Raw genomic sequence first — 14629 nt, forward strand, 5'->3', positions numbered from 1 at the left:
ACAATGATAAACAACAAGGGCAACAAAAGGGAAAAAATAACTTCCAAGAGTAGTGGATTCAGGCACTGAGCCCCAGCAATAACCCTGGAGGCCAAAAAAAAAAACTCTTCTTGGGGGCCAGGTGGTAACGCACCAGGTTAAGTGCACATAGTGTGAAGCACATGGACTGGTACAGGGATCCAGGGTCGAGTCCCTGACTCCCCACCTGCAGGGGGGCGCTTCACAAGCATTGAAGCAGATCTACGGGTGTCTGTCTATCTTTCTCTCCCCCCTCTATCTTTTTTTAAATATTTATTTATTTTCCCTTTTGTTGCCCTTGTTTTTTATTGTTGTTGTAATTATTGTTGTTATTGATGTCGTCGTTGTTGGATAGGACAGAGAGAAATGGAGAAAGGAGGAGAAGACAGAGAGGGGGAGAGAAAGATAGACACCTGCAGACCTGCTTCACCACCTGTGAAGCGACTCCCCTGCAGGTGGGGACCCGGGGGCTCAAACCGGCTTGCACTTTGCGCCACATGCGCTTAACCTGCTGTGCTACTGCCTGACTCCCAAGCATTACAGCACTGAGAGCTAGCTCATACCACCCCTCTAGAGGTGACAGACTGACTGCCACCAGGGTTTCCCCCTCTCTATCTTACTTTCTCCTCTCAACTTCTCTCTGTCCTATCCAACAACAGCAGCAGCAACAACAATAATAGCAATAAATACAACAATGAAAAAAAGATGATCACAGGAGAAGTGAATTCGTAGTGCAGGCACCAAGCCCCAGTGATAACCTTGGAGGCCAAAAAAATTCTTCTCACCACTCTACTGTCACCATGACTCTCTTTGTCTTTTATACTTTCTGCTGCCAGTTAGCCTTTAGCCAGATGCAACTCTGTCTTGATAACCCAGTGGTTTATGCATTGAATCTTTGACTCTAACTGACTGAATATAATTCACTTATCACTGCTGTGGGACATTCATATACCCAATACCAGGCCTTATGACTTAGTAGATATTGGCTGGCATCTGTGTACACCTGTGTGCAGGTGTAGTTATGTGCACATTTGTGGTCCCTGGATCCTGAGGGGGGTCTACAGTATCTACTGAATGCATGTGTTCTGTGTAGCCATTCATTTAGCCAAATGAGTACCTATAACTAGAATTCTAGTGGTTTGGTTTATCTCATGGACCTATGTATGCTGACTGAAAGTATCTGTGTGTATAGTATGTGGTTGTGACTTCTGCCAGTGCTCTGTGTATACTATGAAGGCATTTGAGTACTTCTGTGATATGTTTATTTTTTTAATTAATGAGAGAAAGAGAGAGACAGAACCAGAGCATCACTCTAGCATATGTGATGCCAAGGATCAAACTCAAGACCTCATGATTGAGAGCCCAATACTTTATTCATGGAACCAACTGCAGAATGACCTGTGATTTGTGTAATTTGTGTGCATGGGAACTTGAATTGTGACTGTTGTGCATCATGTCATTGCAAAAACACAAGAGTCAGAGAGACACTGATTGATTTGAACCTCTACCCTGCCACTTACTTGGACATGATTCCAAGCAAGTCCTCCAGACCCTTTTGGGCCTCAGTTTCCACATTAAAAAAGAATCCTATGACTATAGGATGATATTCCTACTTGAGTCTATTTTTCAATATTCTGTGAAGATGAAAGATGAGGAGGTAGTGTGAAGTGCCCAAAACAGTGGCAAATGACAAATGCTCAATAACGGTAATTACAGTGTGTGTGTGTGTGTGTGTGTGTGTGTGTGTGTGTGTGTAGGCAAGAATCCTGAGCAGAGGCAGTGTCTAATCCAGGTTTCTAAACACCCTCTCTGCCTCATGTTGACCTTGCCTGGGCCTCCACCCTACAGTCCAAGACGCAAATAAGTCTAGCATCTCTGTGGGTGGAGGAAGGACATGTGCCTGCTGGGAGAAGGGCTAGGACTCAAAGCGACTTCGAAGCAACTTGAACTTGGACTTGTTGTACTTAGTGATGAGGTCCAGTTTGCTGTGTCCCAGGGTCAGCCGTTTCTCATCCCCAAACATACCACCACTGTTGTGATGGCCACCTGTGGGGCTTGCAGGGAGGCCAGGTTCAGTTCCCTGCCTGGCACCCTGTAGCTGGTGGTACTTGGTGATGAGGTCCAGCTTGCTGTGGCCCAGAGTCAGCCGCTTCTCCTCCCCGGAACCCACTCCAGCCTTGCGAACAGGGCTGGGCCTAGGGAGAGCGTTGGGTCCTGGCCCTTCACCTCGGAAGGGGCCAAACTTTGTGATGAGGTCTAGTTGGCTGTGGCCCAGGGTCTGCCGTCGCTCATCTGGAGTCTGCTTGCTAGCCCTAGCTGAGGAGTTGCCTTCAGGGAGCACTCTGGAGCCCCCAATTTTGGGGTACTGTACCAAGAGGTCCAACTGCCCATGGCTATGGTTTGGGGACAGCCTCTTGTCTTCTGGGGTCTGGTTTCCAGGCCTGGAGGAACCTGGCTCAGAGGCACCCCCAGAATTCTGGGCCTGGGGTAGCAGATCCAGCTGACTGTATCTCTGACCTGGGGATAACCTCTTATCCTCAGGGGCCTGTTCACCAGCCCCAAGGGAACCTGAGTTGGAGGTAGCCCCGGAATCAAAGCCTCCTACATCTCGGGCCCTGGGAAAGGGGACAAGGAGATCTAACTGGCCATGGCTCTGACTCAGAGGCACCTTCTTCTCCTCCACTGTCTCCAGGGCTGTGCCGGGTACCCACCGACCTCGTGAAGGGCTACACTCCTGGATTCCAGGAACCCCGTTCTCTGGGAGACGGGACAAGACTGGGATACCCCGGGGGAAGGACAAGAGGGGGCGCAGGTGAGGAAGCAGAGGTGACCCCACTGCTAGGGCCAAGGGGCTGGCATTATTTTGGTTGAGGGCTGGTGAGGACTGGGACCATGGGGACGCACCCAGCTTGCCCAGGTTGGCCTTGTAGGGGCCTGGTGAGGAGCCATGGTTTGGATCTGATAGCTGGCGCTGCAGGGAGGGCTGGCCACTTGCCTCTCGGCAGGCTGGGCCCCGGGATGAGGACCCAACACCTGTGTCACTGCAGCCACCACCTCCTGGCAGAGCAAGGTAGCAGGAGCGGCCCATGAGAGGCGAGCACTTGATGCTGCTGAGGCTGGTGTTGGAGGGCGATGAAGACGTGGGGCTTGGGATGCCAGGTCCGAAGGCTGGAGCTACAGGAGGAGGGCACTGAACCCGGGGAGACAGGGGCTCCTCACCACTACAGAAGCCCTCCACAGGTCTCGACTCGGCATACAGGTAGCGGAACTCCTGGTCAAAGTCTTCCACGATGCGGCCCCTGAGCTGCAGCACCATGCTGGTGTGGGCCTGGCTACAAAGCCAGGTGAAGCTGGGGAGAGAGGGTTTGGGTTAGGGGACCTAGTGCAGGGACCTGGGGCTATGCAGGAGTCACAACCACAGAAGCATACCAAAAAACAATGGGTCCACTCCACTGCCCAGGTTGAAGTGACGGGCAGAGCTATGACCCGAGTCTGTTAGTTTCCGCTCTGTTTCTAGTCCAAGAGCCTGTGGTTTCCCATTTTAGGGTTTCCACTTCTCCATCTACAAAATAGTTTCGGGATTAGGGTCTCCTAAAGTCCCCCCAGCTCCGAGGTGCAATTGTTCTTTCCTCTTCTTTTCTCTTTTTAATATCTATTTCAATAGAACACAGAGAAATCAAGAGGGGAGGGTGAGATAGAGAGGGACAGAGAAAGGGAAACACCTGCAACACTACTTCACCGCTTGTGACGCTTTTCCCTGCAGGTGAGGACTAGGTCCTTGTGCACGGCAGTGTGTGTGCCACCACACAACCCCCTTGTTATTTTCTGTAACAAAGGCATTAAAGTAATTCTCCCACAGTGTGAGCTCCTCCAGGACCCAGCCCAGGGTGTTTTCACTCCTCGTGCTGTCCCTGAGCCCTGCACAAGGCCTGGCAAGTGGCAGCTGCCCAGTTCGTGTTGGAAGGGATGGATGCTGCCAGATCTGTCCAAGGTGTCCACACCATCCCGGGGCCCAGCTCCAGGCCTCCCTCCCCTCCAGAGGCTCCTCTGGCTCACCTGTAGCTGCCTGCCACCACCTGCTCACAGTCAATGATGACAAACTTCTCCAGGGCCTGCCCAGTGAAGCGGCGGCCGGCCTTGCTGCAGTATGTGTCCCCACAGGTACTCCGCACACGCATGTTCTGGACCGAAGTGTGAGGGTGTTTTAGGGATGACCTTGAAAGAGTGGTGCTCTCTCTAGCCATGTCTAAATCCCCAAACAACTGAGAAAACAGGGTCCCCCTATGCCTTTGGCCCCCAGTGCCCACTGACCATCCAACTGATGGCTGCCCTTCCTGCCTCACGGCCCCTGGTCCTGCCCTTTGCTCCTCACTGACCGGAAGGTGTCCCCCATTGAGGTCCATCTTGTAGCACATCTCCAAGAAGTGCCTCAGATGCTCCTGAGCCAGGAGCAGGTAGACAGGGACACCGCGGCGGCTTGAGGCCTCCATGAGGTCACACAGGAGGTCCATGTCGGTGAACACATCCATCACCACAGCCACCACCTGGGGGAGGCAGAGAGAAGCTCAGTCCTGCCCAGCAGAGCACTGCCCAGCACAGGGGTAGGATTCAAGACCCCAGACAAAAAGCACTGGCCTCAAGACTGGGAGGTCAGAGGTCAAAGCCTGTGAGAAAACCTAGTCCAGGATGTTTTTGTTTGTTTTGATGTCTTTTTGTTTTGTTTTTTATATTTATGTATTGGGGGCAGAAAGAAAGAGAACCATACCATTACTCTGGCACACACGATGCCAAGGATCAAACTCAGGATCTCATGCTTGAGAGTCCAACACCTTATCCACTGTGCCACCTCCTGGACTGTAGTTCAGGGCTTCTTAATTTAGACACAGGGAAGTTTCACTATCCTCAACGTCCAGAAGTTATTTGAAAGTTTTGGCATGCATTTTTTCTGAGGTTAGAGTGTTTTACCTGTTCTCAGATTCTCAAAGTTGTGTGTGGATCAACTGTGCTAGTTCTGGCTCCATTCTACATATAGGCAAACAGAGGTCCGAAGTCAGGACTTAGAAGGAGAACCAGAACCCAGTTCCCAGTCGAGCTCCTCACACTGTCCTTACTACTTTTAGTCTTCATTTCTAGTCCAAGGACTGTCTGTCTGAGGCTCCCTTTTCAAGAGCTAAAAGCTAATTACTGGAGTTTTCAATGCCTTTTGTCAGGAAAATTGACTCAGTTTACCCATGAGACATTCTCCACCCATTCTGTTCAGTTGAGGAGTGAGGTGGGGCTTGAGCTCTCTCAAATAGTGGGCTGTCTCTGAAATCCCTCTCCACATCCCCACCCATGTATCACCAAGTCTCCAATTGCCCCTTCTTCCTGTTATGCATGTGACAAGCTCCTGTCTCTAACCAGGCCAGAGGTGCAGAGCAAAGCATTCCAGCTCTGGAGTCAGAAGCGGGCTGAACCCACCCTCTGCTGCTTCCTAGTGATATGCCTTGGGCAAGTTGCTTCACCTCTGGGAGTTTCAACTTCCTCCTCTGTTAAATGAGCATAATGATAGCTACATCTTGAGTTATTGGGAATTAAATGTGAAAATATTCAACATACAACAGAAGCTCAATAAATTTTCTTTTCCTGCTACTTCAAGAAAAAGCACACTGGATTGCAAGGCAAGGAAGCATTTCCCACGGTCACTCTGAGAGGCAATGACAGTCCAGGGGGGAAGATGGGCTTCTGGCTCAGAGGTGGGGGCATCTAGAAGTAGAGTAAGATGGCTAAGTGTTGGGGAGTGGGAATGGAAAACCCAAGTCCATGGCCAAGGGGAGAAGGAACAAGGATAGGCTGGAAAGATCAAAGGGGCAGGGGTGATGACACCCGCCACAGGAACCACCTCATTAATAACCCCATTCCCAGTGCCATTCCCAGTGCCAATTAGACCCAGCCCGCCCCTGCCTGCGGCACAGGTAGGATTGCCAGGGCAGCTTTGGAGACACCAGTGGATACTGATGGCTGTAGATGAGCCCTCCAGCTGCTCCCCCAGACCCAGGCACTCAGTCTAGTCTTATCTCAAGTCCTGCCCCCGGGGTCATCTGATTCATTCTCCTGGCTTTTGAGTCAGAGGTCAGGGCTCCAGGAGTGAAGCTGTGCTGTGGATTTTGTGGCTGGAGCCTTGCCAGGCACTCACCACCCCTACCTGCTCTCCATTCCTGATCCTAGCAGCTTCTACTCCTCTTTTCTTTTGGAGTTGAGCTAAAAGCCCAGCCCTTAAGGTCATGCCTCCTCCCCTGATTCAAGCCTGGCTGGAGATATAAGGCTCAGATGCAGCTGGGAACCTGGGCTAAGGCAGCCTGAGTCAGGGACCTCTCTCTTTGCCCCCCTGAGCCCTGAGCTCTATCTTCCACTGACTGGACCTTCCTGTGCATGCCCCAGTCCCTTACTGGCCTTAGTTCCTTCCTCTACAGCTCAAGGGGATGGCTCACATGCTCATCAAATTTGGGGTTTTGATTTGGAGATCATAAACCTTTTTGAAAATCTGCTGAAGGGCATGGGCCTGCTCCCCAGAAAGGTGCAGAGAGGAAGAATATCTCTCTCTCTCTCTTTCTCCACAGAAAGCACAACTTGGCATGCATCTGCAGAGTATCCGTGGAGTCTCTCAGTCCCTTTCCATTCTCTCCTTATCCATAATGTTCCCAAGTGTCTGGGAATTAGCAGAGTAAGGGAAACATAGGCTCACTCTCTGAAGCTGTGATCTTATAGAGGCTATAAGATCGAGTCCTAACACTCCTTCTGCACTGCTGTGTGGCCCTGGGCTGGTGGCTTTTTCTCCCTGGGCCCCCTTTTTCCACATTCCTGACCCTGAGGAATGAGGAGATAAGGCCCTTACCTTGCGGGCCTGGCTGAAGAGGAATCGCAGAAGGTCTTTGATGTTCTTGGCTTTGTCCCGCTGGAAGTGGACCACGGCCTGGGTGGGGCTGAAGCCTGTGGCCTGGGGGACCTCAGGCCAGCCCAGGTCCAGGTCTGGGGGGTCTATGTCGGAGACCATGGGGAAATAAGTGCCAGAGGTGATTTCTGAGAGCAGGCTGAGATGGTCAGGTCCTGAGATCTCTGGCCCCTGGTCCTCACTGAGCTCAGGGCCTCCGCGTACATAGCTGATCATGTAGTCCACATCCAGGGCACTCAAGAAAGGCAGCTCCCGCTCCTCAGAGATGACCTTCAGGTAGGCGGCCTCTCCCCGCTCCAGAAGCGCGTCGGCCGCCAGCCGGGCCGCCTCACTGTGCTGTAGCACCAGTGGTGAGCTCTCTCGCCACCATGGCCGCTTCAGTTCCTCCACACGGCCCCGCAGGGGTCCCGCCATGCCCTGGGTGCTCAGGGCCCCAGGCCCCAGGCTGCTGAACATGCCTCCCTATCTGTCTGTCCTCACCCACCAGCGGGATCCATGACCAGCACCCTGTGCTGGCTGCAGCAGGAAGACCTAACAGAACTGCCTCCTGCCCTCCTGCCCGCCTGCCCTGTATGTGGTAGGCCCCCAGTCCGTTTCCACCCTAATCCTGAGCCATGCTCCGCCCCATTGCCCCTGGCTTCTGGAACCTGTCAGGTCAGCCTCACCTGTCTGCCTGCTGTTAGGACTCGCCCAGGGAAGCAGCAGCGTCAGGTCCTTAGTGCACACCTGCCTACCTCCTTGCAACCCCCCTCCATCACCCATCCATCCTTACTGGGGTCCTAGAAAGTTATCTTCCAACCCTGACTTTCTGGAGCCCCCACCCCACCCTGGAAGGTATATGGATGTGCTTAGGGACACACACACACACACACACACACACACACACACACACACACACACACACACGATGACTCAAGTTGTGGTGATAAGACATGAACATACAAGCAGCGGACTGACTGATAGTTGGCAGACACAAATACATAGATTACTGGCTGACAAATGCAGGCCATACATTTTGATCAAACACACACACACATAAAATGACCCAAACGCTAATTCAGAGAGTGGCTATAGCATACTACGATGGATAATGCAGGCCTTATACACATACACATGGGCCCTAAGTAAGAGCTGAGTGGAACATCACAGATGAAGATATCAATACCTGTCTGTCTCCCCCTGAAATCCAGGTCTCTGCCCCCACACTGGCCCTGTCACTGCATCTCCATCACTGTGGCACTCACAGCAACTTGTCCTGCCTAGCTCAGATCTGAACCCAACTTCCAGAGGTCTAGAGCAGTAGCTCTGACCTTCACCCCTAAGGGGACTTGACAAGAGTTAAAATGTAAAGCCCCCAGACTCCACGCACCTGAAATTCCAATCCAGTAGGTCTTGAACTGACTTCTGGAGCCTCATTTTTTTTTCCATTTCTTTTATTTATTCCCTTTTGTTGTCCTTGTTGTTTTTATCATTGTTGTTATTGATGTCGTTGTTGTTGGCTAGAACAGAGAGCAATGGAGAGAGGAGGGGAAGACAAGAGAGGGGGAAAGATAAGACATCTGTAGACCTGCTTCACTACCTGTGAAGCAACTCCCCTGCAGGTGGGGAGCCGGGGGCTCGAACCAGGATCCTTACGCCGGTCCTTGAGCTTTGCGCCACCTGCGCTTAACCTGCTGTGCTACCGCCCGACTCCCTGAAGCCTCATGTTTAACAAGTAACTCCATGTTTCTGGGGCAGTGGGTTGAGTGCCCTCCATCCCAGTGCTATTCCAGATGGCTGTGCATCTAACACCCTCAGCTCCAGGGATGCTCGGGCACGGTAAGAGGTCAGAACCGTCTTCATCCTCTCCTTGGGGGTCCACGTTTAAGGCTTTTTCACAAGATGGGGACACTTTGCAATGCTGGAAAACAGAGTGAGCAGATTTCTGTTCTCTGTAACCAATAAAGACAAAAGTTGCAGTATATTCTTTGGGAATATAAATGAAAGGTTTTGTTGTGGCAGTCCAGCTAGCTAGGGAGACTGGCCTGGAAGGAGTGGTGACCATGGTGCCCAGTGCTACCTTGAGATGCCACCTTTCTATGGTGGGACAAGTTTCAATGAGGTTGGCCCGGAGAACAGCAGCAGACCTATTTTCATGACTCATGATCCTGTTCAACATGGACTGCACTTGGTTTAGCTGGTCTGTGGTCACAGTCAGATCAAACATAGCTGCTTCTGTGTCCACAAAGCTCCACAGGGGCCCAAGATATCATGGAGTAGGTAGTGTGTGTGTGTCTCCCACTGTCCAGCTTGGGAACCAAAGATGAGTGGGTGGAGGCTTTGTCTTCAGAGGGAGCCTGAAAGTGAAGAGATGCAGGTCTGGGCAGGAGAGAGCCCTAGGACAAGCACTAAAACCCTGGATCGATCCATCTCATTCTGAGTGCAGGGGCAGAAATTGGAGCACCCCCTAGCGAAGGGGTAATGCATGGGGTCAGGGGCAGGGACTGAGTAAGCAGAACCAGAGTGGGAGGGTGATGAGTTGTGTGGGCAGCTTAGGGCTTTCATTAGGGCATTATCTCCAGAGCTGTTAAAGGGGAGATGTGCAGCCTCACCTTGGTTGAAGTGCCACCAGGAAGGGAGACAGCTGTGTTTATGTATGACTAAACCCTTATGTTTACCCTTTGGTGTGGATACATCTACTGAGAGTATATATTCTTGACTTTAAAAAGATTTATCTAGAGGGGGTCGGATTAAGCGCATGTGGCGTGAAGCGCAAGGACCAGCGTAAGGATCCCAGTTCGAGCCCCTGGCTCCCCATCTGCAGGGGCGTCGCTTCACAGGTGAAGCAGGTCTGCAGGTGTCTGTCTTTCTCTCCCCCTCTCTGTCTTCCCCTCCTCTTTCCACTTCTCTCTGTCCTATCCAACAACGACATCAGTAACAACCACAATAACTACAACAACAATGAAAAACAAGGGCAACAAAAGAGAAAATAAATAAGTATCTAAAAAAAAAAGATTTATTTAGAGAGCCAGGAGATAGTTCACCCAGTAGAGCACACATTGCCTCATGTGTGAGGACTAGGGTTTAAGCCCCTGGCCACCAGAGGGGAGCATCATGCACAAGGGAAGCTTCACAAGAATTGGATCCATGCTGTGTTCTTTCCATTTCCTCTCTGTTATATCCTCCCTCTCTGTCTTTCACCCTCTATCTGGAAAGAAGGAAAAAAAAAAAAAAAACCTGCTGGTGGCAGTTGAAATTGTGCAGGTATGAAGTCTCAGCAAAGCTCTGGCAGGAAAAAAAAAAAAAAAAGGTGGAGGGCAGAAAAAAATCTTTTACTTTATGAGACACATGAGCTGTCCCATTCTGGCATATACAGTAGCAGAGATCAAAACCAGGGCCCTTCACAAGTCCTGCACTCTACCTACAAGATCATCTTTTTGCTACTTAAAAAGTTACTTTTAATTCTGGTAAAATACACATAACAAAGTTTACCATTTTAACCCATTTTTAAGTATACACTGGCATTTAGTTGTGCAACCACCACCACATCCATTACTAGAATCCTTTTTATCTTATGAAACTGAAACTCTATACCCATTAAACAACTCTTCATTCTCTCCTCTCCACAGATCCTGGTAGCTTCTCTTTTTCTTTCTTTCTCTCTTTCTTTCTATGATGCAAGTTCTCATTCATATACAATACTGCTAAGTCACCTTCCCAGCCTATTTTCTGTTATTTTGAGATGGAGAGGGATACAAAGCACCCTCCACTATCCATGGAACTCCATCCATTGTAGCCTTTAATGCTGTCCATGGCTCTCCTATGGAGCCAGGGATCTCACTCAGGGCCTCTCACATGGAAAACATGCACTTTTGTCAATCTAGTCACCTCCTGAATCTCATTAGTATACATTCTGTCTCTATGAATTTGACTACTCTACACCCTCTGTAAGTGGAATTATACAGTATGTCTTTTTGTAGCTGGCTCTTTATTTCAGCATGGTGAAGAGGAGTGAATCAATGGCTTTGTGTATTTGCAATAATGCTGAATGGCCTTCAAAGTCCAATTTTTCTCCTTAGAAAGAGAGCCACCAATGCACTGCTCCATTATACATGGAGGTCTCCTACACCAACCATATGATCCCTCCCTTAGGTTCCTGGAGATTGAACCTAGAGCCTTACCTACCATAAAATGTGCATCCTAGACAAGGAGCTATCTCATGGCCCTGTGACTGGTTTATTTTACTTGGCAGAATGTCTTCAAGGTTCATCCATGTTGTGGCATAATTTTTCTTTTTAAGGTTGAACAATAAATAGCCCACTCTTTTTATGTGCCACATTGTTTATTCATACAATACCTACTGATGGGCAGTTATTTCTACCTTTCGGTTGTGGTATAATGCTGCTTGAATGTTGTTGTTAATGTTCGGAGGCTCCAGCAGGCCGGGCTAGCGTCGCAGTGGTACGGAGAGACTCGCGGACACACGGCTGGGCTGAGAAGCTGCAGTTTAATCTTTATTCACGAACGGGCAAATCACCACACCATGTGCTTCTCCATCATTTTTCCTCTGCTGCTGCTGCTGGGACTCTGGACGTCCTTAGCATACGGGGCGGGGAGAAAGCGGGGCGCGAAACTAGCAAGGGACAAACCATTTCTCTCAGAGGTTGGGGGAAGGGGAGCAAACCAACACGAAGAACACCAACAGAATGTGAGTGCAGAAATTTGGTTCTCTATTTCCGTCCATGCCCACATAGGTATTAGATGACATTTTTGTAAGTTAAAAGAAACATAAATAATGGTAGTCTCATGTCTCAAATATTTGTACATATATTTATGCATAGCTGCATCTGTGTGTGTGCTGGGTATCATTTGCTAAGTATTAAGTTGCATGTCAGTGTATCTTCTCCCATGTAGGCATCTGTGACATGTCCCTATATGTGCATGCCTGTGTGTATGTGCTCATGTGCATGCTCCAGTGTGTATCTATCTGTGTGCATGAGTATCTGGGTGGTGTGGGTGGCCTTTGATCCTAATTCTGGACTGTGGTGCTGGCTGTGTGAACAAGGGAACAAAATTTAAAGGGATAGGGATAGGAAGACCGAGTTGAAGGGGAAAAGTCTCTCATGGGGCCCCTGAATCCTGACTATAAATGCATGTAAATCAAACTATCAATAAATTATGATCTGACCACCTCTCCCTATGAGCTGAGAGGCAAAGGACCAAGGAAGGGTGGATGGCTGGATCCTGGCCTTGGGGCTGGGCCTAAGGATAGACGCCCCAAGGTGAGGAAAGCAGATAGTTTGGCCTAGAGTTGGGCTGCAGTGTACTGGGCACAGTCCCCTTAATAACTATTATTAAGAGGCAGGACTGTACTTCCCTGTCGAGGAGGCTTGTTGGGTGCCTGCCTGGCATCATTCTCCATCCTGGGGGTCATTTAGCCTTGTCTGTTGTCTCCAGCATGCAGAGTGGCTCCTGAGAAGGTGAATGTCTATGAGGATGGTGGGAGCAGAGCATGGTGGGAGCAGAGCATGGTGGGAGCAGAGCCTGAGCTTGTAGTTCCCTCTTGCTGCAGGCTGCTCTGATGCCAACTGCCCGCACACACCTTTAGTGCAGCATCTCTAAGAATTCCTGGGGAGAAGCAGCCATAGTAGTTATAGCCATGTATAGTAGGGGAGCTACAGAGTCCCCAAATCCCATGAACTTAGGTCAGGCAACCTAAGGACAAGAGACGAGGGACAAGGAATAAGGATTCCCAGAGGCTGGCCTGAGCTGGCTGTTAAAGGGTAAGAAACTCTCAAGACCTGCAGAATGGCAAGCGGGATGTTCCAGGTTGGAGGACTAGAGGGCAACCTACTGGGAGAGGGGGAGGGCTGGGAGAGGGATGCAGAATGCCTACTGGAGACATGCCCCAAAGAGGGCCTTCCTATGGCACTGATGCTGGCTCAGAGGTTGGGAAGATCCCTATCCCATCTAAGAGTAATTTTGTCAGTGGTCCCCAAGAGGAGGAGTGGTCCAGAGCACCAGACTCCCAGAAACAAACCACACAGATGTGCATCACTGTCCCAAGCACTATGCAGCTCTGTCGTTCATACTGGTGCTCTGGCACTTAAATTAAAAAAAAATTTTTTGGGGGGTCGGGCGGTGGCACAGTGGGTTAAGCGCATGTGGCGCAAAGCGCAGGGACCGGCGTAAGGATCCCGGTTCGAGCCCCCAGCTCCCCACCTGCAGGGGAGTCGCTTCACAAGCGGTGAAGCAGGTCTGCAGGTGTCTATCTTTCTCTCCCCTTCTCTGTCTTCCCCTCCTCTCTCCATTTCTTTCTGTCCTATCCAACAACGAATTGCATCAACAAGGGCAATAATAATAACCACAACGAGGCTACAACAAGGGCAACAAAAGGGGAAAAAAAAAATGGCCTCCAGGAGCGGTGGATTCATGGTGCAGGCACCGAGCCCAGCAATAACCCTGGAGGAGGAAAAGAAGAAAAAAAAAATTTTTTTTTATTTTATTGGACAGAGATAGACATCAAGAGGGGAAGGAGAGATAGAGAGGAAGAGACACCTGCAGCACTACTTCACTGCTTGTAAAGCTTTCCCTCTGGAGGTTTTTTTTTCTCCCCCCAAGACTTTACACACACGTGGTTCCACACTGTTCCTGGCAGGAACAGTGTGGAACCCTTTAAAATTTCAGAAAGAGAAAGAAATAGAGAAGGAAGGCAAGATTCCAGAACGCCACTCCACCATTCATGGAGATTCCTTTGGTGTCATGCATGATGCTCCTATGTGGTGCCAGAGACCCGAACCCAGGTACTCCTACAGGGCAAGGTACGTGCTCTACTAGGTGAGCTTCTTCTGGACCCTGACTCTAGCATGAGTTGAACAAGCCTCTGAGTAACTGTGGCTTCCTCTGCACAGTGGGACCAATACTACCTCCTTCATTAGAGTGTTTGGGAAAAGAAATGTACTACTCTGTGCCAGGTGAAGGCCTGAAAACAAGTGACGTGGTAGCCAGAGGAGCTCCTCCTGGTCAGCTTCTGGCTCCTCCTAGACCAAAGGTTGACCCTGAAAGTGAACATGGCTCCAGGATCCTGAGCGCAGTATGGTACTGGGATTTTGTTATCTCAGTTCACAGTGAATACGGTCCTCTGTCCACTCAGCACACGAGTATCTATACCTCCAGCAGAAGGAAGCACAGGAATGGAATGGCACTGTTTGGGAAAGGTGGCTATGTCTGGGCCTAGACTTACACACTGTGACCAAGGAGTCTCACCCTTTCTCCCACATCCCATCTGATGGGGGGAGGCTTGTCCCCACTCCTCAGGGAGAAAATGCTCACTGTGTATGGGGGGGGAGGTGAGGGAGGACTGCGCAAGGGAGGGTAGAGAGTCAACTCTCTCACTCTTCTCTCCCCAGAGAAGGAATGGAAGAATGGTGTGTTTGGTGGCCATGGGAAGAAGCTGAGCTCCATTTCTTCTGGGTGTCTGTTTTGTGATCTGCAGAGATGATGCACTCACCATGTTCTGTGTCTATATTGGGGAGTCTGCACTTAAGGAAGGGACATGTTTGGTTTGGGGAAGATACCAGCAGGTTCATTTGGTCAGAGAGGGGAAGTTACACACTCCAATCAACTCTATCAGAAATTTACAATGTCTATCTGTTGTTTGTGTCTTATTGCTAAATTTGTTCTGAATTTGGGAGAGGGAAA

The 14629-nt window shown here is 50.1% G+C and overlaps 1 protein-coding gene across 1 annotated transcript; it reads right to left on the reverse strand.

The window, feature by feature from the left end:
- FAM83C (family with sequence similarity 83 member C) lies at window positions 1–7538 on the reverse strand. The gene is made up of 4 exons (XM_007522647.2): window positions 6893–7538; window positions 4395–4562; window positions 4075–4199; window positions 1–3368 (listed from the first exon to the last, which is right to left on the reverse strand). Exons 1-4 carry the CDS (start codon window positions 7403–7405, stop codon window positions 1934–1936), a joined length of 2241 nt encoding a protein of 746 aa, XP_007522709.1. The 5' UTR covers window positions 7406–7538; the 3' UTR covers window positions 1–1933.
- Window positions 7539–14629: the final 7091 nt, after the last annotated feature.

This window comes from Erinaceus europaeus, chromosome 1 (genome assembly GCF_950295315.1).
Source record: "Erinaceus europaeus chromosome 1, mEriEur2.1, whole genome shotgun sequence".
Taxonomy (NCBI): Eukaryota; Metazoa; Chordata; class Mammalia; order Eulipotyphla; family Erinaceidae; genus Erinaceus; species Erinaceus europaeus.